At 47.2% G+C, this 25,801-nt stretch overlaps 1 protein-coding gene across 1 annotated transcript in view; it reads right to left on the reverse strand.

Moving 5' to 3' along the window:
* Positions 1–1,150: 1,150 nt before the first annotated feature.
* The window catches only part of LOC147729347 (astacin-like metalloendopeptidase), a 103,019-nt gene continuing 78,368 nt past the window's right edge, over positions 1,151–25,801 (reverse strand). The window contains exon 14 of the mRNA XM_086959623.1: positions 1,151–3,476. Within this exon, the coding sequence (XP_086815749.1) occupies positions 3,466–3,476 (11 nt within the window). The 3' untranslated portion in view covers positions 1,151–3,465. The remainder of the gene's footprint in view (positions 3,477–25,801) is intronic.

Genomic DNA, 25,801 nt, shown 5'->3' on the forward strand with positions numbered 1-25,801 from the left:
GGTAAGTCTCCTTTCTTACTCTTCAAAGGGAGAGCTCCTTGCACTCTTGTGAAGCCTGCTTAAGTTAGACTTCATGAAGAAACTGTTACTGGTTCTTATTCTCCTGATACCACGTTAGATTGGCGTAAAAGAGAAGAATACAAATGTTTAGCTAGAAAATCACTTTTTGAGTCTAAGAAATCGACTAAAGTTACAAAGGTTAAGGTTGGGGATCTGGTTGTTGTCAGACTTCCTGGTTCTAAGTCTCAGTTCTCTAAACCAATGCGTGTAATTAAAATATTTAAAAATGCTGTCAAAACTCATGATCATAGAGTGTGGAATCTGAATGGAATTTCTGTGCATTCAGGTCCATCCGTTTGTTGTGAGACTCTTTCTGGACGTAATGTTGGTTCAGGTTCTGCGTCTTCTCTATGTGTCTTTTCCAGAGTTGTTGAAAAACCTAATTATTTGAAAGACGATGTTTCTTAAAAATGTTTTACAAACTAATTGTTTGGTGTGCTATGTATCTTAAAATGTTTTGTTTGGTTAAGGGGAGAAGGTGTGTGGCATCTTAGACATGTTCTGTTTCAGATGCCAAGGTACCATAGCAACACATGACATGATTCATGGTTCTGTTCCATCTCTGTTGTGAAGGTTCAGAAATGTTTGTATTCAGTTTATGCTGAGCAGCTACCTGGCCTGGCTGGGGATTGGATGGGTTCTTCTTTCTTATGAGATAAACTTTGGAATATACTTTTAATATCAAGCCTGCGTCATATTGATTGATCTTTTTTAAGCTGCATGAAAATCCTTCAGGTAAATTGTGAAATTCATTTAATCTTCAGCTGCACACAATTTTAATTAGCATTTGATGAAGACAAAGCAAAGAAAACAAGAGTATTTAATCACTGGAATAATCAAATAGAACACTATCGATTGGTTGAAATACATTTCAAACCTCTCTACATATTTAACAACATATTCATGCATTTATGTAATTATCTCTTGGTGGGGTAGGGCAGAGTCACTCAAAATGATGATTACCCACTTAGTTAATTATCTAGTCAACATGCGCCCACTTCTAGAGTTTCTTGTGGTAAAACGAAAAAAATTTTAATTTCTGTTTTTAAATTATTTTATTTATTCATTCCATTCATTACAGACACAAAATACAAAAATATGCAAAATCTCAAAAATTCAAAATTCTGGAGCAATAAATAGTAATATACAGTAATAATTAATAGATAATATAAAAATACATCTTTATCTTTACAAAATGCATAAGGAAGGAAGAATGTAATATCCTACAATCCGGCTCTTTATGTAATATTTATTTATATGGGTCAATTTCTCCCCCACTTCGCTACAGTCCTTAAAGCATTTAATCTTCTTCCCAAATATGTATACATTTTTGGGTTTCCCCTATTCTAAGGGAATAGAATTCTTCCCTTTCTTTAGTTTGTCTCATTTCCGCTACCCATTGTGAAAAACCTGGTGGAAGTGGTAATCTTCAGTTTTGTAAGATCAAAGATATACCTACCAAAAATTTCTCCTATAAAAACTAAAACTCTATGAAGAAAGAGGACAAATAAACCTCACAAATTTGAGGAATTATTCGACAATGTGCCTCTTTACACAAGCCACTAACTGGTTCCTGGAAGAATCAGACTACAAACCAATATGATTTAATATGGAGAAATCTCTTTTAGGTAGGAACCCTATTAGTGCCTTTCTGACAATGCATAATTTTTCTTAGCCCCACTCCAAGTATATAATGGACAACACTTAAAAAAATATTTAAAAATAGACTACCATTCCGAAACTAAACTTAGCAATTCTAATATGGCAGCCACATGGCTCAACCCCAAACTCAAAATTGATGGCAACTCAATTATTTGTCCGGAGTGGTCAGGAAAGGGGATTAACATGATCAAGTACGTTTTTGAAGACAATCTACCTTTACCCTTCTCCATGTTACAAGCCCAAATCTGGCTTGAAAATATGGACTTTTATAAGTGCCTGAGACTGAGTATTCAGCTCTCTAAACATCCACTACTGAAGAACCGCCCTACAAACACAACATTGATTAACGGCCTATACAGAACAGGACACATTGTATCCAGAATTTATAAATTACTTCTCCTTAAACCCCGCAAGATATAGTCTGCAATGTACAAAAACGGGAAGCGGATTCAAATCACAACAATATGATTGGAACCGTATCTATAAATCATCTTTCACAATGAAAATCTCCCCTACCATGTCCCGGACCAAATGTATGATTATTAACAGAATATACTGGACCCCGGTAAAACTCCATAAACTCAAACTCATCCAAGATCCCAAATGCTTGGACTGTAGGCTACATGATGGAGATTTACCTCACATGTTCTTCTACTGCCCCATCCTTAAGGAATACTGGGATGATACATTTAAATTCATTACGTAGACCCTGTACATTACCCTCACCTGAGAGTTCGCATATACAATACTTGGCCAACTAGACCCATCACTAAAGTCCATCCATAGCTAACGGTCTGCTACTTGATCTAATGCTAACACTTGCAGACAAACTGATTCTTAATAATCGGAAATATTTGAATAAAGTCTCATTTTATATGTGGCAGGAATGGCTCACTTTGTTCAGAGGAGCTGATAATGTCTCGCTGCAACTTTCCTGGTGGTGCCCACCACACATACACATGGAGGACACACCGGACGCCGCCTCATCACACTTTGAACCTCTGTAATTCGTGCACACATACTGTATGTAATAATTATCAACTTTAAGAATCATTACGCACAGATCACCTACCTGTGGTGCTGCTCGTAACTATACTAAGCGCTATGAAGTAAATATACTAGTCAACCATCAATATATTATAACTCGCGATGACCATTCATTCTGGTGCACACGATGATCATAGATGAAATGTTTACGGACTATGTCATACCTGAACTCACCAATAATTGAAAGAATGGTCAGAAGGAATAATATGTATCACTAAAACTGCAACTCAGTACAAATGTATGTGGTGACCTGTGCACACCCCTTTATCCCTATCCATATTTTCTACTCACCCTCATGGGTGTATGCATCTGCCCCCTGAACATGCTAGGAGAATCTTTGATTCAGCTTCTTTATTTTCAGTGTTTCTCATCTGCTATTCTTGAGTTATTGCCTGTTCCAAAAAACTCAAAAAAGATTATTTGAACAAAAAAAAGAGATGGAAAAGTGTAAATATTTGAAGGAGGGATGTGACGATGAGCTTTGAGCCTAGGCATACACTGAGCGCCTGTCATCTCTGCAATGAGCAGCTCACAACGTTGAGTGTCATTATCCTGACTCTGCCCTGAAATATTTAAAGATCCCGCCTTGGGATTCAGCAGCTTGTGGGGAGTTTACAGAATCCTGATGAGAGATGGCTTCTTCATGAACGTTCATTGACTCTGGCGGCACTGTGGCCCTCCGTTCAGTAGACTTCATCACCATTCCACTAAGAGACAAAAACAGGACAGAATGTTTCTTAAAAATATCTTGACCATGTTTTCTTTTTATTGCTTTTGACTTTATGTTTTAACCTCTATGTTTCTTTCATCATTCCAACAATTTCTGTATAGTTAACATATAATTGAGATTTTCTCTTACTATTCATATTTATGCATCTTTCTCGGCCTGAGTGTATTTATAAATAAACATATGTATACACATAGATATTTGGACACACATCCATAAATATAGTGCTGATGCACACAGTTTTAGTACTAGTATGAAACATTCACACTTAGGGGAGCTTCTGACAATTACAAGAGTAATTTCCTTGAGCAAATGCAGTCTCTGGCACAATAAACATTGTTTTTCCAATTACATTTGTGCTGCAAAGTGGTATTAAGCCAAGGGATATATTAAAGAAAAAAAACACAGGAAACCTTCCTGCAGAAAGGCAATCCTCACTACATTTTCCTCTTTTTATGTGTAATGCAGAATGCAAAGCAGCCCCCTCCAAATCAGTGGTTAGCCTGTGGGTGTTGCAGTTGTTTCAAAGAGTATATGTGGCACTGCTTGGCCAGCCATGGCCTGTTGTCTAGCTAATACATCCACACAGTAGTGTTTTGTGTATAGGTATGTGGTGTAGACCAATCAGCTTCTTTGCACATTTCAGCTATTGGAATGTTCTCTATGAAGGCCACTAATGCTTCCTTCTTTTGAGTGGAGTGAGCTTTTGGTGGAACTGTTAAGGTTTTCTTTGCTTTGGCATAGCAGGTTTGCATGCATTTCAGTTTCCTCCTGGCAATACCTGATTTGGAGATAGCCTTCCCTTCAAGTGGTTTTGAAAAAGCAACGAATAACTGTTGTGTCTTTCTATATAATACTCTAGTGCTCTTTTGGCACCTACTATATGCAACTGAGTCTGGCTGTGGAAAAAAACTGATATTCTATAGATTGATTCAGGTAGAATTGGCACACCACTTTTGGTAGAAATTTAGAGTTGGTATGAAGGACTACTTTGTCTTTATGTACCTGAAAGAAAGTTTCTTCTAAGGTTAATGTCTGGAGTTTGCTAACACATCTTAAGCAAGTAATGATGACAACCATAAAAGCCACCTTTCAAGAAAGATATTGGAGTGGACAAAAATGAAGGGGCTCAAAAGAGGCCCCATAAGTGTAGTGAGTACGATGTTAAGGTTCCATGATGGTGCTGGGAGGTTATGGGGTGGTATTACGCTTTTGAGGACAAACATAAAGGCTTTGTTTACTTGAATCTTGAAAAGAGGCAAATGTTTGTATTTTGTAGGTATGCAGCCACTGCTGCTACGTGAAATTTGACAGAAAAAAATGCCAAACTACAACTTTGTAGATGTTGCAGGCAATGTCATGTAGTGCTGGTATGAGAGGGTCAGTTTGACAATAGTGAACGCATCGTTTGCACTTTGCCACATAACAAGCACACATAGTAGGTCGACATGCGTCTTTGAGAATGGCCAAATATTCAGGTGGTAGTTTAAGATAACCAAATTGTAGGACCTCAGGAACCAAATCGCACGAATGAGAGGATATTCACCTGACGGTTCCCTGCCCACATACTCCGCCGTACATTCAGGAGCCTGCACGGCTTGGGTTGGACTCGGTCCCCCAGTCCAACACGGCTCAGAGGGAGTGGAGCAGCCAACATCAGGCTAAAAAGGGCCTGAAACTGCCTGCAGCGTGGAATGGGCCCGGGCCAAGACGGGACCATCTGCACCCATCAGCAGCGGACTGGACCACCCCTCTTGGATTAACGATTGAAGTTAATACCAGCAGACATAGTGCATATAAGCAGGCAATAGAGGGGGAGGAAAAGGGAACTTAGAGAGGACGCCAAGTGTGACCTGATGGGGGCCTGGACAGTAGTCAATTCTGTGGGATAGTTTTAATGACAGTGGAGCCCATGCCACCTCTTCCACCATTTCACCAGAGAAGTGGATTGAGCACATTGAGGGCATTTTTTTTCTTCCAAAAAAGACCTTTATTGACATCTGTAAAGTTGACACAGCGGGTACCTACATCCCAGCGGGCCGACACAGCAGTATTAGACATTCTGTATAGCAGATGGGGGGGCGAACACAGCAAGCCGCCTACAACCCCCCAGGGGGACGGCCGCGTCATGTGGGCATTCAAGGCCTACAGTCATCAACTCAGGTCTCTAACCACACTCCCCAAACCAATTAAAGTCAATAAGCCACAGTAGTAGTTGCACTATCACCATGCAATTCAGACCAGTATCCAGTCAGATTCCACACAGCACGCCTAACCGAAGTTCCCCACCCTGCATGACCTACATCAGTTCTCCCCATGTTAAAAAGAGATCAACATGGCACTACAATCAAGAGGCCCCCTCCTCTACAATCCCTCCCCATCCCTCTCCCCGTCCCCCATCTGATCAGTGTTTGGATCTGTGTCCCCTGAGTCAGTATGTGCTAGTAAATATAATTGCAGAGGAGCTCATATGTCCTTAGGGCGGGATGAGGGTGGCATAAGTTCTGCATAGGTGTGCAATTGTTCCTGGCAATATATAAGGTCACACAGCCAATCCTTAAATTTGGGGGCTCGGCCTCGCCCCCAGCGACAGGCTATCCGCCATTTTGCTATTAAAAGAACTAGGGAGACATACTTCCGCACGTTGTCTGGAACCTGTTCCGTATATCCCAAAAGGGCAGTAAGGGGATGGTTGTATACATGTATCCCAGTCATCTCATCTATTGCATGTAGAACTTCCCTTCAGGCGGGCAGTCCCAGGCCAGGTGACCGAAATCAGCATCCCTGACCCCGCATCTATCACAGCTAGCAGTGTCGCGTAAGTGTAGTCGGTGCAACCGAGCAGGCGTGTAATAAAATCTGTGAATATATTTGTAATGTATCAGGCGTAGCCTGCTATTAGCGGAAATCGCGCCCGTCTGGCGACAGCAATATGAACATTGTTCCACCGTGATGGAAGTTCCTAATTCCGCTTCCCACTTATCCTTAGCCGGCGCTGGGTACCTCTCCCAGTCTCCCTGAGTCGAGCGATACAATCGCGACACCACGTGTGCCGGGGTAGTGTGTTGAAAGAGAGTACGTAGGGGAGCCATAACAGGGGGTTCCAATGGAAAGCACTGGGTCAAGGAGGGCATATTCTGTCGAGGACGCACGTAATAGATGCGTTCGGGGGGGTTGGGGAAGTGGTGCCAAAGAAGTCATCACTAGATTTAAACTTCCCAATTTTTGTATAGCTAGCCCCTGTTAAGACAGGCCAGTTTGCGCAGCATCCGTCGGTATCCCCCCTCTGTCGTGACTGGTAGATCATGTCTCCCCTGCAAGGGCATCAGTGGCAAATAGAGAACAGGGCATTTAAGTTTGCGTGCTAGATCGTGCCATGCACTGGTAGTACATTGAACAGTTGTAGCCTCCAGGTATCTAGAGACCGTGGTAGTACTAAGGTACGCGGTGCTTGGCGTGGGGGCCATGTAACCATCTTCGATAGCTAAGTGACGCATGTATGGGAGAGGGTGCATACAATAGGCCAGGAAGTGCACCTGATTCAGAAAAGGGGGTGGTGATGAACAGAGTGTCTGAATTAAGCAGACCACTCTTACCCAGTCCAAAGACCAGGGCTTGATCCATCACCGTTTTTGAGCTCACTGCACCATCCCAGCTCAGAACCTGGCTTCATGCAAATTAGTCTGACCCTGGCCCAGTGCATAATGGGAACAGGGCAGACCAAACTACCAAGCCAATTCTTATACTGGGAAGGAAACAAGCTCCCGGGGACCGGTTTCTGGCATTTCAGCCGTCTTTGGCTCGGCTTGCTTGAATCCTGATTGTGCAATGAGCAAGGGACTCACATCTGAGTATACCCTTCCACGCTTATGGTGGACAAAAACGATTCAGAAAAGGGGGTGGTGATGAACAGAGTGTCTGAATTAAGCAGACCACTCTTACCCAGTCCAAAGATCAGGGCTTTATCCATCACCGTTTTTTAGCTCACTGCACCATCCCAGCTCAGAACCTGGCTACATGCAAATTAGTCTGATCCTGGCCCAGTGCATCATGGGAACAGGGCAGACCAAACTACCAAGCCAATTCTTATACTGGGAAGGAAACAAGCTTCCGGGGACCGGTTTCTGGCATTTCAGCCGTCTTCGGCCCGGCTTGCTTGAATCCTGATGGTGCAATGAGCAAGGGACTCACTTCTGAGTATACCCTTCCACGCTTATGGTGGACAAAAACTGTAGTACATTGAACAGTTGTAGCCTCCAGGTATCTAGAGACCGTGGTAGTGCTAAGGTACGCGGTGCTTTGCGTGGGGGCCATGTAACCATCTTCGATAGCTAAGTGACGCATGTATGGGAGAGGGTGCATACAATAGGCCAGGAAGTGCACCTGAGCGCATATGAAATATAACTCCATATCGGGGACTTCAAATCCCCCAGCTTCAAAGGGACGAGTGAGAACCTCCCACGCCAGTCTGGGCTGTCTTCCTCCCACGCTAATATGATCAGCTGGGCTCTGACACATTAAAAAAAATATTGGCGTGGCGCATACAGAATATTTGTTAGTAGGTAGAGAAGCTTAGGTAGGATTATCATTTTTATTAAAGATACTCTGGCCGCCATGGAGAGAGGCATCGCTATCCATCTTGTGATCTTATCTGTGAGTAGATTCAATGCCCGTCCGTAGTTGGACCGCATCATCTCCTCTCGGCACCTAGAGACCCGGATGCCTAGATATGTGAGTGTGTACCCGCACCATTTCAGCGGAAAGTCAGGAGCGAATTCCGGTGTGGCATCCGTTAACGGGCAGATTTGAGATTTCTCCCAACTCACATTATTCCCAGATAATCGACCATAGGGAATCAGCAATCGAAGAATAGAGTTGAGGCTAATGGCCAGGTCCCGCAAGTACAGCGTGAGATCATCAGCATACAGGCAGATTAAGATCTGCCTCTTCTGGGTATACCAACGCATGGTCCCGGAAATGTTGTCTAATCTTTGCCACCAGGGGCTCAATGGCAATAGCAAAGAGTAGGGGCGACAGTGGGCACCCCTATCGGGTGCCCCAAGTAATTGCGAAGGGGGCCGACTGAACCCCATTAACCATCACTCTAGCTCTCATGCCCGAGTATAACAGATTGATCCATTCCAGGAAGGGGGCAGGGAAACGCATTTGCTGCAAGAAGAAGGCAAGGTAATTCCACTCCAGGGAATCAAACGCCTTAGTGGCATCAAGAAATATGGCAGCGACGTTAGTGTTGGGATCTATGTCTTGGAGAAGAGCTAATAGCATACGTAAATTATGTGACGTGCCACGAGTGGGCACAAAGACCGATTGATCGGGGAGCACCAATGCTGTCATAAGAGGACTAATCCGATTAGCAATAATTTGGCCCAAATTTTCGCATCTAAATTTATTAAGGATAGAGGCTTATACGAGTCGCAATAAGCCGACGGCTTCCCCAGCTTAGGTATGGATATAATTCGTGCCTCGCGCATGGAGGGAGGAAGTATACCCGTCTCCCGAGCTTCCTCAAAAACATGTCTTAATGCTAGAATAAGTAGGTGATGAAAGGTCTTGTAGAATTCGGCCGGAAGGCCATCAGGCCCCGGCGCCTTCCCCGATTGCAACTGCATCATGGCCGTTATTATCTCCTCATCCTCATGATGCCTTAAAAGAAATTCCCTCTGCCCATCCCCCAACCAGGTGATCGCCGTTTCTTCAAAAAAGGAGGTACTATGTGTTTTAAAAAGGTCCTTATAAACAATTTCAGCCGAATCCCTGTGCATTTGACGTTGTCGTCTTCAATCTCTAACACTATATTTGAAAACTGTGGGGGTCGAATCAGCGCCGCCAACGCCTTCCCAGGTCAATCACCCTCCCCAAACTGGCGCGGTTTATGATACTTCCCTCTGTACTTACATTCGCTCTCCGCTGCCTCTTGGTATTCGCTAAGTACACTGCGCAGCTTGGCTTGTCGTGGGATTGAGTTGCAGTTCCGATTCAATTGTCTTGAGTTCTGACTCCAGTCGGCGCAGAGTGGTGCGGATATCTCTCAGAATACCGCCACTCTTCGCAATACACAGCCCTGTATGGTGACTTTGAAAGCTTCCCACACTGTTGAGTAGCTTTTCACAGAAGACTCATTTCGGGGGAACAATTCAGCGTTCTCCCGCTCTAGTTCCTGCTGAAAGACCGGGTCCAATAAGGACAGGGGATTAAAATGCCAGAATTGAAAGGGAGGATCCATATGTGGTGGGGTTATAGTGACCAACATGTGGGAGTGATCCGAATACATCCCTGGCAGGTGTGAGGAGTGTGTCACCCAGGGAATGAGGCCTTTCGTAACATACCATGCGTCAATTCTAGACCAGGAGGCCCGAGCCCTAGTATAGAAAGAACCCTCCCGCCTGGCCAGGTATACGTATCGCCAGGCATCCAGCAGATCATAGTCCCCAATGATCATCTTGAGGGTAGATTGCGCGTGGGAATAGTGGTGTGGCTGCGGATGTGAGCGGTCTAATGTAGGGTCCACCGTGACATTAAAGTCCCCCCCCCATAGTAGGTGTGTAGAGCCAATCTCTAACACTTTGTGGAGAAGTGTGGCTCACTGGTTAGAGGAGGCAGACCTGGAAGCAGAGGTCAGCCTGAGACCAGGGTTCAATTCCCGGCTCGGTGGGGTCTTGATTCCTAAAATGTCCATGGACTCAACAATTCTCGCTCCGGTGCCTACTCGATTCACGGGTTCACACTCTGCCACTCTGGGCAATAGCTTGCTTAATCTCCACAACGGCCCCTCGCGGCGGGATGCCTGGCTTGCACCTTGTGGATACCCTGCCGGGGTTATCTCACAGGGAAATACCAGGACGGGTTCCCTAAGCAAGCGCTTAGAAACCGCTCGGTGATTTGCGCTATATAAATTCCTGTACATTTACACATTACATTACATTTACAGAGTACTCGAAAGAACTCCGGATCGTCTATGTTCGGTCCATAGCATGAGACCAACGTGAATGATTGGCCAGCGATCCTGACCCAGAGAATAGAATATCAGCCCTGTTTGTCTATGGCGGAGGAACCTCTTCACTAAGATGCATGTGCCATGAGCGTACGATGAGTAGGATGAGAAGCACGTGTAGCCAGCCCAGCGTGCGGCAAAGGTGGAGGGGACAGAGGGATTAAAGTGCATCTCCGGCAGCATTCTCGCAGTGTATGTCATGCCGGTCTAAGTAGGATAATTTGTGTCTGCACTTGCGGGGATCCCCTAATCCTCTTATGTTCCAAGTGGGAAAGCTGTTTGTGGGCGGTCTCGAACAATCAGTCATAGCGTAAAATGTGGGAACATTTTCCTAACAATCGGTCTGACAGGAGTTGGAAGTGACATCCAGGCAATAGGTTACTGTGATGCGCTATGACGAATGGCTTGTGGCAAGGTCTATTACTCCTCAGAGTAGTAAACATAACCTTCCCTCCCCCCTCCCACATCAGCAGCCCAAACCTGTCGTGGCCCACATCCCTTTTCCCTCCCCCTCTTCCCGCAACCAAGTGTTCCCAACAGGGGAGCACAGTACAGTCCATGCCGTACCTGGCAAAAAAACATTACCAATCATATCAAGTAAGGGTTCACCTGAGAGGTGGAGTCCAGAGGGCGACCAGGGGTCTTCCTCGCTAAGGGGAGGGTGTTCGGGAATCATATGCAGGGTCATTGCAGTATCAGATTCGAAGGCAGCCACTGTGTCTTATAATATCGCCACCTCGTTAGTTCAGGGATAGTGTGTAGTGGTCCATGTCTCTGCACTCAGACAAGGGGGAGGGGCAGCCAGGTCATCCTCAGTCTCAGCCGGTGCTCACCTCCTCCTCGGCATCGTCCAGTGTCTCGCAGCCCGAGGGCATATACTTATCATATCAAAAGGAGGATGTCAAACTCGCCCACCACTCCCCCGCCACCACAACAATCATCCCTTATCCTCAATATCATTTAGGTCGTCATCGAGGGGCATAATGTTTATAGACAAGCCAGAGTTGGGGGGGCTCCAAATCATTCCACATCTGAGGTGCCTCCGCTGGCGTCAGGGCGATGCAGTGGGGAGAAGCATTCCACTGCCACTTTCTGCAAGGTTTATGAAAGTCCTGCACAAGCTGCGGAGCATTGAATCAATGTTGTTTGCTTTGATAGGTTACCTTAAGTCGGGCGGGAAAGAGCATTGCGTAAGGAATGTTTAACTGTTGTAGTTTTTTTTTCACCGGTAGAAATTTCTGCCTCTGTTCCTGAACGGCCATAGTAAAGTCAGGATATATAGATATGTCCGATCCCTCATGGCGCAGCTGTCCCCACTCTCTGGATAAGCAAAGGTAGGTATCCCGGTCCCGATAGTTTAGCATCCGGGAGATGATCGGGTGAGGCGTCGCTCCGGGAACCGGGCGAGCCACCAGCGTGCGGTGCGCCTTCTCAACCACTAATATCAGTGAGAAGGCCTCTCTTCCGAAGAGCATGATGAGGAGGCGTTCCACGTATTCTTCCATTTTCCCGGTAGCGGCGGATTCCGGTATTCCCAAAATGCGAAGGTTGTTCCTCCGAGAACGGGATTCCAAATCCTCGTTCTTTGGTGCTATCACTCTCAGCACCCTCTCCATTTCCAGCGTTCGGGCAGTGGTTGTAGTCGAAGTATCTTCTAGATCCGATATCCGCCGCTCCGTCTCTGCCAGTCGTTCCTCATGCCTATCCACCTTGTGGGAGACCCCATCTAGTTTCGCAGACATGGAATCCATCTTGGATTCAATGGAGGTCAGGCTGGATTGCATAGCCAGTAGTAAGTCTTTCAAATCTGCAGTGGATAGTGCCTGAACCTCCGCTTGTTCGTCCTCAGGATCTGTCTGGGAGCGGGTGGTCTTCTGTGCGTAAAGAAATCAGCTTGGGCTGGCGCACATCTGGTTTCCCCATGGCTGGGGTACAGAGCACCGCAGTGTTCGAGACAGGGGTGTCTACTCAGCTGCGCAGGTCCCAGATTTCGCCTGTGGGACTGTTCTCATGTAAATACCCAGATATAGCTAGGTTCCATCTCTATAATGCCTCTCAGGGTGCGGAGGGACCTCATAGGAATCCGCCAGTAATCTCCCCGGGGGAACCCAAAAGTGCCCTTTCCTATGATCTCTGCACGCGCTCCTTGGGTGTGTCAATATGACGGAGGTGTTGCACCCAGTACACCGGATGAGTAGGATCAAAACAATTTGGTTGTTGGTATATCTCCCCTGGCAGGGCCTGGGCAGCACTGTAGTTAATGAGCATCAAATCAAGGGGGGGCGGGCAGGGAGCCCGTCACAGTCCTCCTCTTCTGTGTCTCCTGCTCATTTTAAGGTGGTGCTTCATTTTCCATCCTCCTCCAGGGGCCGAGAGTTTCTACCAGTGATGGGTCCAGCGTGGTTTCATGCGGCTATCCGCCGCCTTGCCGCATCGCAGAACTGCCTCCTTGTCCCTCGGGCATCTCCCCAGCACAACTGACCAAAATGAGGGGCCCGCGCACACCCACCAGATCTGGGGTTGCTGCGCAGCAGTGTCCTTCCGTCTTTGCCGTCGTCGCGCCAAAGTCTCTGCCGGTCCCGGGGCCTCAAACCTCAAACCACCGTAGAGGTCCGCCGCAGTCCCCGGGTCCCCCGTCCAGCCCCTCAGTGCTCTCCTACCTTCAGTCGAGCCACCACCGTGTAGCAGACGTCACTCTGGACTCGGGCTCCCCGGCGGGCAGGGGCACTCCGCGCCGCCTTCTCCACAGCTCGCAGCGGAGCCCCTCTTGTTTTCAGGGTCAACGGGTCTCACAGGCAGGGGGTAAACACCTCATCAGCGGCTCCCCTCGCGGCTCCCCTCACGTCTCCCGGCTCCGCAGCTTATCGCAGCATCTCCGCCATTTTCCTCCCAGGGGGCCGTAGGCCAACAGCAGTTTTCTCCTTACAGTCAGCAGGTACCAGCAATATTTCAAGCTGTACTTATCACCAATGCGTTCCGATTTTCGAAAGTGTCAGTTTGAGCTATAAATTATGCACAATAGCCAGGATAACAGGCGGATATTGTTCCCGAACTGCAAGAGCCTCACACGGGTGCAGCCATTTTGCTTGGCGTCCTCTACCGCCCCCACATTGAGGGCATTTTTGGTTCTGAGAATTCTGTTAGTCAGAATGAGCCCTCAATCATACCATATTTGCCAGAATAGTGACATTTAACATTTGAGGAGGTTGAGTAAGCAATTAAACGTATGACAAACCACAAGGCCCCTGGCCCTGAAGGGATACCTGCTGGCCTGTGTAAGATCTCATTCAGTTTATGGACCCTAATTCTTACTTGGTAATTTATTCTGGCCATATGTAAGGGGTTACCACATTTTTGGTCTCAGTCTATCGTTGTCCGTGTCTAGAGCTTACGGGCCCTTCCCTAATATAGGCTCATTTCCCTCATAGACTCAGTCGTCAAGATAATTGTCAGGATGATCCTTGAAAAGGCCATGACTTGGGCTGAGGAAGGGTCTGTTTTATCTGCTCTGCAGAATGGTTTCCAACCAGGGTTGGGCACCTGAGATTAGTGTTTACATTTTTATATGCTGAGCAACAAATATACTGTTGCAAAACCAGGTTCATCATGTATTGCGTATATGAATTTATCATCCGCCTTTGATAAGGTGAACAGATCTAAATTGTGGCAGATTTTGCTGAACGTAGGTTAGGTTACAGCTATTGTTGATTTTCTCAATGAGTTACATAGAGATATGAGGGTGGTAGGATGCTATAACATGGATGGGTCTTGTTCTAGCTCCTTTAGATTGAAGAGCGGAGATAGAGAGGGGTTTATAATGGCTCCTTTTACGTTCACTATGTACGTTAATCACCTGGAGGCCAGGTTACTTGATAAGCCCGGTGGATTGCCAGCTATTAGGTTCTGGCCAGATTCCATCACTGCTATATGCAGTTGAAACAGTTTTAATGGCAAGAACAGACCTGGATCTCCAAACATTACTTGATGGTTTTGTACAATATATGAATAATATAGATCGTTCTAATAATTATAGAAATTCACAGGTGAGGATGCTGGGTCCCAAAAAGACCAAGTTTAGATTTGAACATGTTCAGGGTAACAGGTTGTCCAGGGTCCAGACTAACACGTATTTGGTGGTGGTGTTTTTTGATGATCAAACTATTTGGGGTCCTTCGATAACATCTAACCTAGCACTGTCAAAAAAACCATTGGCGCCCACTTTTTTACTACAAGAATAGGTAGCAAGCCACTTGCTGCCCTTACCAAGATTTACCAGGCTAAATCTATTTCAGTAGCTACCTATGGTAGTGATGTATGAGGTTATGTCAACTCAAAGGAACTCCAAGTAGTTGAAAATGGATTTTGTAGGTGCTTATTAGCAGTTCCTGCTTCTACTCCAGCTTATATGGTTCATAAGAAGTTAGGGTTGTCATTTAGGGCTGGACTGGCCGTAGCACGCACCAGGCGTTTCCCCGGTGAGTCGCCCGAGTGGGGGCCGGTTTTGCACCTGAGGGGGCCGTTGTGTTACAGGGACGTTTTTGCAGCATAGCTGCAATATTTGCCCTGTGACAAAATCGGCAAAACCGGTCCTTGAAAACTGCTCTGCCAATCCCCTCAAACCCCTGGGTGGCCGGCCGAGCACTTTGCCAGGGCCGATTTTGGTTCCCGTTCCGGCCCTGTTGTCGATCCTATCGGATTTCATCACCCTCCACCTTGATTAGGTGGCTCACTATCCGGTAGCGATTGGATACCATCTAGGCAGAGAGATAACTAAGGCTAGCTTAGAGATTGATAGGTGGAGATTGGTCAGTTAGCTGATGTATATCAAGGACACCTTTGTCATACTAGGTAGGCCTGCTTTGTTTGAGTGGCCCACTTTCATCATAAAAGCAGTCATTGAATGGACCAGGACAACTTCCTGTTGTGGAGGAAAACGGAGAGGGAGGCAACTGAGCTTAAGAAACCCTTTGTTGGTGGACATGCATTGATTGTAACAGGTACCACTACTGAACCTTCTTTGCTTAGAACACTCTATGTTCACCACTGTTTCCTCTTCACTAGATTTAGGTTTAATCAGTATCATATGGTTTTGCAATAGCCAAAACCTGGTTCGTAGCATAAGGCTAAGTCTCTGTACCTGCAATAATTGTTCCCTACAGGACCTCTTGCATTTTGTCTTTTTCTGTCAGGTCTAACAGGGTATCTTTGATTTATCTAGCTGCAGATGCAGATGTCGTGACTGGTAGATCATGTCTCCCCTGCAAGGGCATCAGTGGCAAATAGAGAACAGGGCATTTAAGTTTGCGTGCTAGATCGTGCCATGCACTGGTAGTACATTGAACAGTTGTAGCCTCCAGGTATCTAGAGACCGTGGTAGTACTAAGGTACGCGGTGCTTGGCGTGGGGGCCATGTAACCATCTTCGATAGCTAAGTGACGCATGTATGGGAGAGGGTGCATACAATAGGCCAGGAAGTGCACCTGATTCAGAAAAGGGGGTGGTGATGAACAGAGTGTCTGAATTAAGCAGACCACTCTTACCCAGTCCAAAGACCAGGGCTTGATCCATCACCGTTTTTGAGCTCACTGCACCATCCCAGCTCAGAACCTGGCTTCATGCAAATTAGTCTGACCCTGGCCCAGTGCATAATGGGAACAGGGCAGACCAAACTACCAAGCCAATTCTTATACTGGGAAGGAAACAAGCTCCCGGGGACCGGTTTCTGGCATTTCAGCCGTCTTTGGCTCGGCTTGCTTGAATCCTGATTGTGCAATGAGCAAGGGACTCACATCTGAGTATACCCTTCCACGCTTATGGTGGACAAAAACGATTCAGAAAAGGGGGTGGTGATGAACAGAGTGTCTGAATTAAGCAGACCACTCTTACCCAGTCCAAAGATCAGGGCTTTATCCATCACCGTTTTTTAGCTCACTGCACCATCCCAGCTCAGAACCTGGCTACATGCAAATTAGTCTGATCCTGGCCCAGTGCATCATGGGAACAGGGCAGACCAAACTACCAAGCCAATTCTTATACTGGGAAGGAAACAAGCTTCCGGGGACCGGTTTCTGGCATTTCAGCCGTCTTCGGCCCGGCTTGCTTGAATCCTGATGGTGCAATGAGCAAGGGACTCACTTCTGAGTATACCCTTCCACGCTTATGGTGGACAAAAACTGTAGTACATTGAACAGTTGTAGCCTCCAGGTATCTAGAGACCGTGGTAGTGCTAAGGTACGCGGTGCTTTGCGTGGGGGCCATGTAACCATCTTCGATAGCTAAGTGACGCATGTATGGGAGAGGGTGCATACAATAGGCCAGGAAGTGCACCTGAGCGCATATGAAATATAACTCCATATCGGGGACTTCAAATCCCCCAGCTTCAAAGGGACGAGTGAGAACCTCCCACGCCAGTCTGGGCTGTCTTCCTCCCACGCTAATATGATCAGCTGGGCTCTGACACATTAAAAAAAATATTGGCGTGGCGCATACAGAATATTTGTTAGTAGGTAGAGAAGCTTAGGTAGGATTATCATTTTTATTAAAGATACTCTGGCCGCCATGGAGAGAGGCATCGCTATCCATCTTGTGATCTTATCTGTGAGTAGATTCAATGCCCGTCCGTAGTTGGACCGCATCATCTCCTCTCGGCACCTAGAGACCCGGATGCCTAGATATGTGAGTGTGTACCCGCACCATTTCAGCGGAAAGTCAGGAGCGAATTCCGGTGTGGCATCCGTTAACGGGCAGATTTGAGATTTCTCCCAACTCACATTATTCCCAGATAATCGACCATAGGGAATCAGCAATCGAAGAATAGAGTTGAGGCTAATGGCCAGGTCCCGCAAGTACAGCGTGAGATCATCAGCATACAGGCAGATTAAGATCTGCCTCTTCTGGGTATACCAACGCATGGTCCCGGAAATGTTGTCTAATCTTTGCCACCAGGGGCTCAATGGCAATAGCAAAGAGTAGGGGCGACAGTGGGCACCCCTATCGGGTGCCCCAAGTAATTGCGAAGGGGGCCGACTGAACCCCATTAACCATCACTCTAGCTCTCATGCCCGAGTATAACAGATTGATCCATTCCAGGAAGGGGGCAGGGAAACGCATTTGCTGCAAGAAGAAGGCAAGGTAATTCCACTCCAGGGAATCAAACGCCTTAGTGGCATCAAGAAATATGGCAGCGACGTTAGTGTTGGGATCTATGTCTTGGAGAAGAGCTAATAGCATACGTAAATTATGTGACGTGCCACGAGTGGGCACAAAGACCGATTGATCGGGGAGCACCAATGCTGTCATAAGAGGACTAATCCGATTAGCAATAATTTGGCCCAAATTTTCGCATCTAAATTTATTAAGGATAGAGGCTTATACGAGTCGCAATAAGCCGACGGCTTCCCCAGCTTAGGTATGGATATAATTCGTGCCTCGCGCATGGAGGGAGGAAGTATACCCGTCTCCCGAGCTTCCTCAAAAACATGTCTTAATGCTAGAATAAGTAGGTGATGAAAGGTCTTGTAGAATTCGGCCGGAAGGCCATCAGGCCCCGGCGCCTTCCCCGATTGCAACTGCATCATGGCCGTTATTATCTCCTCATCCTCATGATGCCTTAAAAGAAATTCCCTCTGCCCATCCCCCAACCAGGTGATCGCCGTTTCTTCAAAAAAGGAGGTACTATGTGTTTTAAAAAGGTCCTTATAAACAATTTCAGCCGAATCCCTGTGCATTTGACGTTGTCGTCTTCAATCTCTAACACTATATTTGAAAACTGTGGGGGTCGAATCAGCGCCGCCAACGCCTTCCCAGGTCAATCACCCTCCCCAAACTGGCGCGGTTTATGATACTTCCCTCTGTACTTACATTCGCTCTCCGCTGCCTCTTGGTATTCGCTAAGTACACTGCGCAGCTTGGCTTGTCGTGGGATTGAGTTGCAGTTCCGATTCAATTGTCTTGAGTTCTGACTCCAGTCGGCGCAGAGTGGTGCGGATATCTCTCAGAATACCGCCACTCTTCGCAATACACAGCCCTGTATGGTGACTTTGAAAGCTTCCCACACTGTTGAGTAGCTTTTCACAGAAGACTCATTTCGGGGGAACAATTCAGCGTTCTCCCGCTCTAGTTCCTGCTGAAAGACCGGGTCCAATAAGGACAGGGGATTAAAATGCCAGAATTGAAAGGGAGGATCCATATGTGGTGGGGTTATAGTGACCAACATGTGGGAGTGATCCGAATACATCCCTGGCAGGTGTGAGGAGTGTGTCACCCAGGGAATGAGGCCTTTCGTAACATACCATGCGTCAATTCTAGACCAGGAGGCCCGAGCCCTAGTATAGAAAGAACCCTCCCGCCTGGCCAGGTATACGTATCGCCAGGCATCCAGCAGATCATAGTCCCCAATGATCATCTTGAGGGTAGATTGCGCGTGGGAATAGTGGTGTGGCTGCGGATGTGAGCGGTCTAATGTAGGGTCCACCGTGACATTAAAGTCCCCCCCCCATAGTAGGTGTGTAGAGCCAATCTCTAACACTTTGTGGAGAAGTGTGGCTCACTGGTTAGAGGAGGCAGACCTGGAAGCAGAGGTCAGCCTGAGACCAGGGTTCAATTCCCGGCTCGGTGGGGTCTTGATTCCTAAAATGTCCATGGACTCAACAATTCTCGCTCCGGTGCCTACTCGATTCACGGGTTCACACTCTGTTCCTGAACGGCCATAGTAAAGTCAGGATATATAGATATGTCCGATCCCTCATGGCGCAGCTGTCCCCACTCTCTGGATAAGCAAAGGTAGGTATCCCGGTCCCGATAGTTTAGCATCCGGGAGATGATCGGGTGAGGCGTCGCTCCGGGAACCGGGCGAGCCACCAGCGTGCGGTGCGCCTTCTCAACCACTAATATCAGTGAGAAGGCCTCTCTTCCGAAGAGCATGATGAGGAGGCGTTCCACGTATTCTTCCATTTTCCCGGTAGCGGCGGATTCCGGTATTCCCAAAATGCGAAGGTTGTTCCTCCGAGAACGGGATTCCAAATCCTCGTTCTTTGGTGCTATCACTCTCAGCACCCTCTCCATTTCCAGCGTTCGGGCAGTGGTTGTAGTCGAAGTATCTTCTAGATCCGATATCCGCCGCTCCGTCTCTGCCAGTCGTTCCTCATGCCTATCCACCTTGTGGGAGACCCCATCTAGTTTCGCAGACATGGAATCCATCTTGGATTCAATGGAGGTCAGGCTGGATTGCATAGCCAGTAGTAAGTCTTTCAAATCTGCAGTGGATAGTGCCTGAACCTCCGCTTGTTCGTCCTCAGGATCTGTCTGGGAGCGGGTGGTCTTCTGTGCGTAAAGAAATCAGCTTGGGCTGGCGCACATCTGGTTTCCCCATGGCTGGGGTACAGAGCACCGCAGTGTTCGAGACAGGGGTGTCTACTCAGCTGCGCAGGTCCCAGATTTCGCCTGTGGGACTGTTCTCATGTAAATACCCAGATATAGCTAGGTTCCATCTCTATAATGCCTCTCAGGGTGCGGAGGGACCTCATAGGAATCCGCCAGTAATCTCCCCGGGGGAACCCAAAAGTGCCCTTTCCTATGATCTCTGCACGCGCTCCTTGGGTGTGTCAATATGACGGAGGTGTTGCACCCAGTACACCGGATGAGTAGGATCAAAACAATTTGGTTGTTGGTATATCTCCCCTGGCAGGGCCTGGGCAGCACTGTAGTTAATGAGCATCAAATCAAGGGGGGGCGGGCAGGGAGCCCGTCACAGTCCTCCTCTTCTGTGTCTCCTGCTCATTTTAAGGTGGTGCTTCATTTTCCATCCTCCTCCAGGGGCCGAGAGTTTCTACCAGTGATGGGTCCAGCGTGGTTTCATGCGGCTATCCGCCGCCTTGCCGCATCGCAGAACTGCCTCCTTGTCCCTCGGGCATCTCCCCAGCACAACTGACCAAAATGAGGGGCCCGCGCACACCCACCAGATCTGGGGTTGCTGCGCAGCAGTGTCCTTCCGTCTTTGCCGTCGTCGCGCCAAAGTCTCTGCCGGTCCCGGGGCCTCAAACCTCAAACCACCGTAGAGGTCCGCCGCAGTCCCCGGGTCCCCCGTCCAGCCCCTCAGTGCTCTCCTACCTTCAGTCGAGCCACCACCGTGTAGCAGACGTCACTCTGGACTCGGGCTCCCCGGCGGGCAGGGGCACTCCGCGCCGCCTTCTCCACAGCTCGCAGCGGAGCCCCTCTTGTTTTCAGGGTCAACGGGTCTCACAGGCAGGGGGTAAACACCTCATCAGCGGCTCCCCTCGCGGCTCCCCTCACGTCTCCCGGCTCCGCAGCTTATCGCAGCATCTCCGCCATTTTCCTCCCAGGGGGCCGTAGGCCAACAGCAGTTTTCTCCTTACAGTCAGCAGGTACCAGCAATATTTCAAGCTGTACTTATCACCAATGCGTTCCGATTTTCGAAAGTGTCAGTTTGAGCTATAAATTATGCACAATAGCCAGGATAACAGGCGGATATTGTTCCCGAACTGCAAGAGCCTCACACGGGTGCAGCCATTTTGCTTGGCGTCCTCTACCGCCCCCACATTGAGGGCATTTTTGGTTCTGAGAATTCTGTTAGTCAGAATGAGCCCTCAATCATACCATATTTGCCAGAATAGTGACATTTAACATTTGAGGAGGTTGAGTAAGCAATTAAACGTATGACAAACCACAAGGCCCCTGGCCCTGAAGGGATACCTGCTGGCCTGTGTAAGATCTCATTCAGTTTATGGACCCTAATTCTTACTTGGTAATTTATTCTGGCCATATGTAAGGGGTTACCACATTTTTGGTCTCAGTCTATCGTTGTCCGTGTCTAGAGCTTACGGGCCCTTCCCTAATATAGGCTCATTTCCCTCATAGACTCAGTCGTCAAGATAATTGTCAGGATGATCCTTGAAAAGGCCATGACTTGGGCTGAGGAAGGGTCTGTTTTATCTGCTCTGCAGAATGGTTTCCAACCAGGGTTGGGCACCTGAGATTAGTGTTTACATTTTTATATGCTGAGCAACAAATATACTGTTGCAAAACCAGGTTCATCATGTATTGCGTATATGAATTTATCATCCGCCTTTGATAAGGTGAACAGATCTAAATTGTGGCAGATTTTGCTGAACGTAGGTTAGGTTACAGCTATTGTTGATTTTCTCAATGAGTTACATAGAGATATGAGGGTGGTAGGATGCTATAACATGGATGGGTCTTGTTCTAGCTCCTTTAGATTGAAGAGCGGAGATAGAGAGGGGTTTATAATGGCTCCTTTTACGTTCACTATGTACGTTAATCACCTGGAGGCCAGGTTACTTGATAAGCCCGGTGGATTGCCAGCTATTAGGTTCTGGCCAGATTCCATCACTGCTATATGCAGTTGAAACAGTTTTAATGGCAAGAACAGACCTGGATCTCCAAACATTACTTGATGGTTTTGTACAATATATGAATAATATAGATCGTTCTAATAATTATAGAAATTCACAGGTGAGGATGCTGGGTCCCAAAAAGACCAAGTTTAGATTTGAACATGTTCAGGGTAACAGGTTGTCCAGGGTCCAGACTAACACGTATTTGGTGGTGGTGTTTTTTGATGATCAAACTATTTGGGGTCCTTCGATAACATCTAACCTAGCACTGTCAAAAAAACCATTGGCGCCCACTTTTTTACTACAAGAATAGGTAGCAAGCCACTTGCTGCCCTTACCAAGATTTACCAGGCTAAATCTGTTTCAGTAGCTACCTATGGTAGTGATGTATGAGGTTATGTCAACTCAAAGGAACTCCAAGTAGTTGAAAATGGATTTTGTAGGTGCTTATTAGCAGTTCCTGCTTCTACTCCAGCTTATATGGTTCATAAGAAGTTAGGGTTGTCATTTAGGGCTGGACTGGCCGTAGCACGCACCAGGCGTTTCCCCGGTGAGTCGCCCGAGTGGGGGCCGGTTTTGCACCTGAGGGGGCCGTTGTGTTACAGGGACGTTTTTGCAGCATAGCTGCAATATTTGCCCTGTGACAAAATCGGCAAAACCGGTCCTTGAAAACTGCTCTGCCAATCCCCTCAAACCCCTGGGTGGCCGGCCGAGCACTTTGCCAGGGCCGATTTTGGTTCCCGTTCCGGCCCTGTTGTCGATCCTATCGGATTTCATCACCCTCCACCTTGATTAGGTGGCTCACTATCCGGTAGCGATTGGATACCATCTAGGCAGAGAGATAACTAAGGCTAGCTTAGAGATTGATAGGTGGAGATTGGTCAGTTAGCTGATGTATATCAAGGACACCTTTGTCATACTAGGTAGGCCTGCTTTGTTTGAGTGGCCCACTTTCATCATAAAAGCAGTCATTGAATGGACCAGGACAACTTCCTGTTGTGGAGGAAAACGGAGAGGGAGGCAACTGAGCTTAAGAAACCCTTTGTTGGTGGACATGCATTGATTGTAACAGGTACCACTACTGAACCTTCTTTGCTTAGAACACTCTATGTTCACCACTGTTTCCTCTTCACTAGATTTAGGTTTAATCAGTATCATATGGTTTTGCAATAGCCAAAACCTGGTTCGTAGCATAAGGCTAAGTCTCTGTACCTGCAATAATTGTTCCCTACAGGACCTCTTGCATTTTGTCTTTTTCTGTCAGGTCTAACAGGGTATCTTTGATTTATCTAGCTGCAGATGCTGCTAGATGACGTTTGGTCACCTATTCACTGTTTGAAACTCATGCACACGATAGCAGTCTGCATTTAGATCACTCTCTATGTTGTCTTGATTTGCCAAGATCTGAAATGGGTCTTAATCAATATCTCTTCCAGTGGAGTCCCTACCACACACAGGTGGATGTAGACGAGTAAACACCAGAGCGGTGTTTGCCTCACTCTGTTGGAGAGCTAAATGGTTATGACAGCAAAGCTAGTGTTTACAGAAAAATTGAATTTTGCAAGTTATTCTGGTGTAGTTGGCATCGTAAATGTATAGCTTTACAGAAAAAAAAAAACTCTACACAAACAAGTCACCTGATCTGGCAAAGCAGAGGCAGTTTATGTTTACTAAAAATGTCTAATTTTCACAACCTGCATGTCTGCGCAATAGGATGAATTCTGAGGCTAGCGCTGGTGAAGACCACTTTTCCTTCCCTTGATGCTATAACTAACTTTAATTTGAACAAGTTAGTATAGCATCATGTAGCGTAAACTGTATGAAGAACTACTATGTAAAAGGTATATATAGCATCCCAAAAATGCTGTGTGTGATGATTTACACTTCATTATGCATTCCACATTCTTTGACAATAGAATGCAGAATATGGAATGCAGTCTGAAGTACTAGCGCTGTGAGTGTTCTCCTGGTGTCAATTGGATACTTGAGGTCGTCCATGACCGTGGTCAATAAACCTACTTGCTTACAACATATATTGGTTGGTGTAATTTGTGAAATACACGTCCACAAATTGGGTGACAAGTTGGCCACAGTTGAAACGTCATGCGTGTACTTTAGGCTTTGCGGAGACAACTTTCCTAAGAACAAGACTTTGTTTCTGGGTATGAATTCGAGGGAAATCCTTGGAATGGTGCATTGGCCAACATTTATGTACAGCTTATGAATACATATTACATGTTTATTAGTGTTTATTTGAGGTTTGTTGTGGGTTTCACTGTGAGCAACCATTTGAGATGTATATTTATGCACTATGTACACATTTTAAAAGGCTAATGAATGAGAAGTAACACGTTTGAGTATTTCCTGAAGATTTGGAGACATCTGGATCTGGTTTATTACATCATGACCGCGTGTGCCAAATCATACCAGTAATTTTCGTATATGTTATGACCTTCCATCATTATGCAGAAATGAAATGAAAATTGCACTTGTATAGCGCTAAACTACCCGGAGGCCTCGTAGCACTTGTGACTGAATTTGCTTAACACGGGCTCAGGGCAGGTCAGCAGAATTTGGCGTACAAGTGTGTTTTCAAGGCTTTCCTGAAGGACAGGTGGTTACTGTTGCCTCGAAGGGATAGAGGGAGGGTGTTCCAGAGTTTGGCCGCAGTATGGGAGAAGGAACGGCCTCCCCATCGAGCTTTCCTGACTCTGGCGGAAGTGGCCAGCCGGAGGGTGCAGGAGCGGAGGGAACGGGACGGGACGTAGGGAGTAGCCAAGGGATGCAGAATGGCGGGACCTGTGCGATGAAAGGCTTTGTGTAGGATACACATAGCCTTAAATTGTACTCTTGCCACTATAGGGAGCCAGTGAAGCTCCCTTAGGGCATTCCTCGCTGACTGCCAGCGAGGGAGGTTATAGAGTAGGCGGGCCGCACTATTTTGTGTGACTTGGAGCTTCTGGGTGGCAAAGGTCGGGGCTCCCATGTAGAGGGCATTCCCGTAGTCCAGGCGGGAGAGTATAAGGGCCTGGACCAGGATCCTCCTTGCCTGGAATGGGAGCAGAGGGAGCACCTTTCGCAACATCCTCATAAGCCCAAAGCAGGTGGTGGTGATCTTTGTGGCTTGGACTGAAAAGTCCAAAGCTTTATCGAACCAGATCCCGAGGCTTTTTATTTGGGACTTGGGGACGGGGGGCAGGCCCAAACATGGTGGCCAGATGGATGCAAGAACAGAGGGAGAAGGATTGCCCAATAGGATGACGTCTGTCTTCTCCCCATTAAGTTTTAGGCAGGAAGATTGCATCCATCTGGCAACAGCCTCCAGACAGGGGCCTAAGGTGTGGGACGATCCCTCAGAGTGGTCTAGAGAGACCACCAGTTAGGTATCGTCCACGTAGGTGACGATACGCACACCGAAGGGATGGACTATCCTGTCTAGGGGTTCCATGTAGGCATTAAACAGGGTAGGGCTCAGGGAGGAGCCCTGAGGAACCCCACACCTGAGTGGGTGTTTAGGAGACACCGCCTCGCCTTCAAAGACCTGGAAGAAACGGTCAGCCAGGAAGGATGTCAGCCATTCCAGGGCCGCGCCCGACACGCCCATGTCCGCCAGTCGTTGTAATAGCGTGACATGGTTCAGCGTGTCAAACGCGGCGCTGAGATCTAAAAGGATGATGCCGACTTTTCCACCCCAGTCCAACACAGCTCTTGCCTCTTCCGTCACCGCTAAGAGAGCGGTTTCAGTCCCATGCAGAGGACGGAACCCTGTCTGAGAGGCCTGCAGAAGACTATTAGACTCCCGATAGTTCATCAAGGTGTTATTTACGTGCCTCTCTAGCAGTTTACTCAGCCAGGGGAGTAAGGAGATAGGACGGTAGTTCGCCAAGTTGTTCTGGTCAAGGTTGGGCTTCTTCAACAGAG

Source organism: Lissotriton vulgaris, chromosome 2_2, assembly GCF_964263255.1.
Source record: "Lissotriton vulgaris chromosome 2_2, aLisVul1.2, whole genome shotgun sequence".
In the NCBI taxonomy this organism is placed as follows: Eukaryota; Metazoa; Chordata; class Amphibia; order Caudata; family Salamandridae; genus Lissotriton; species Lissotriton vulgaris.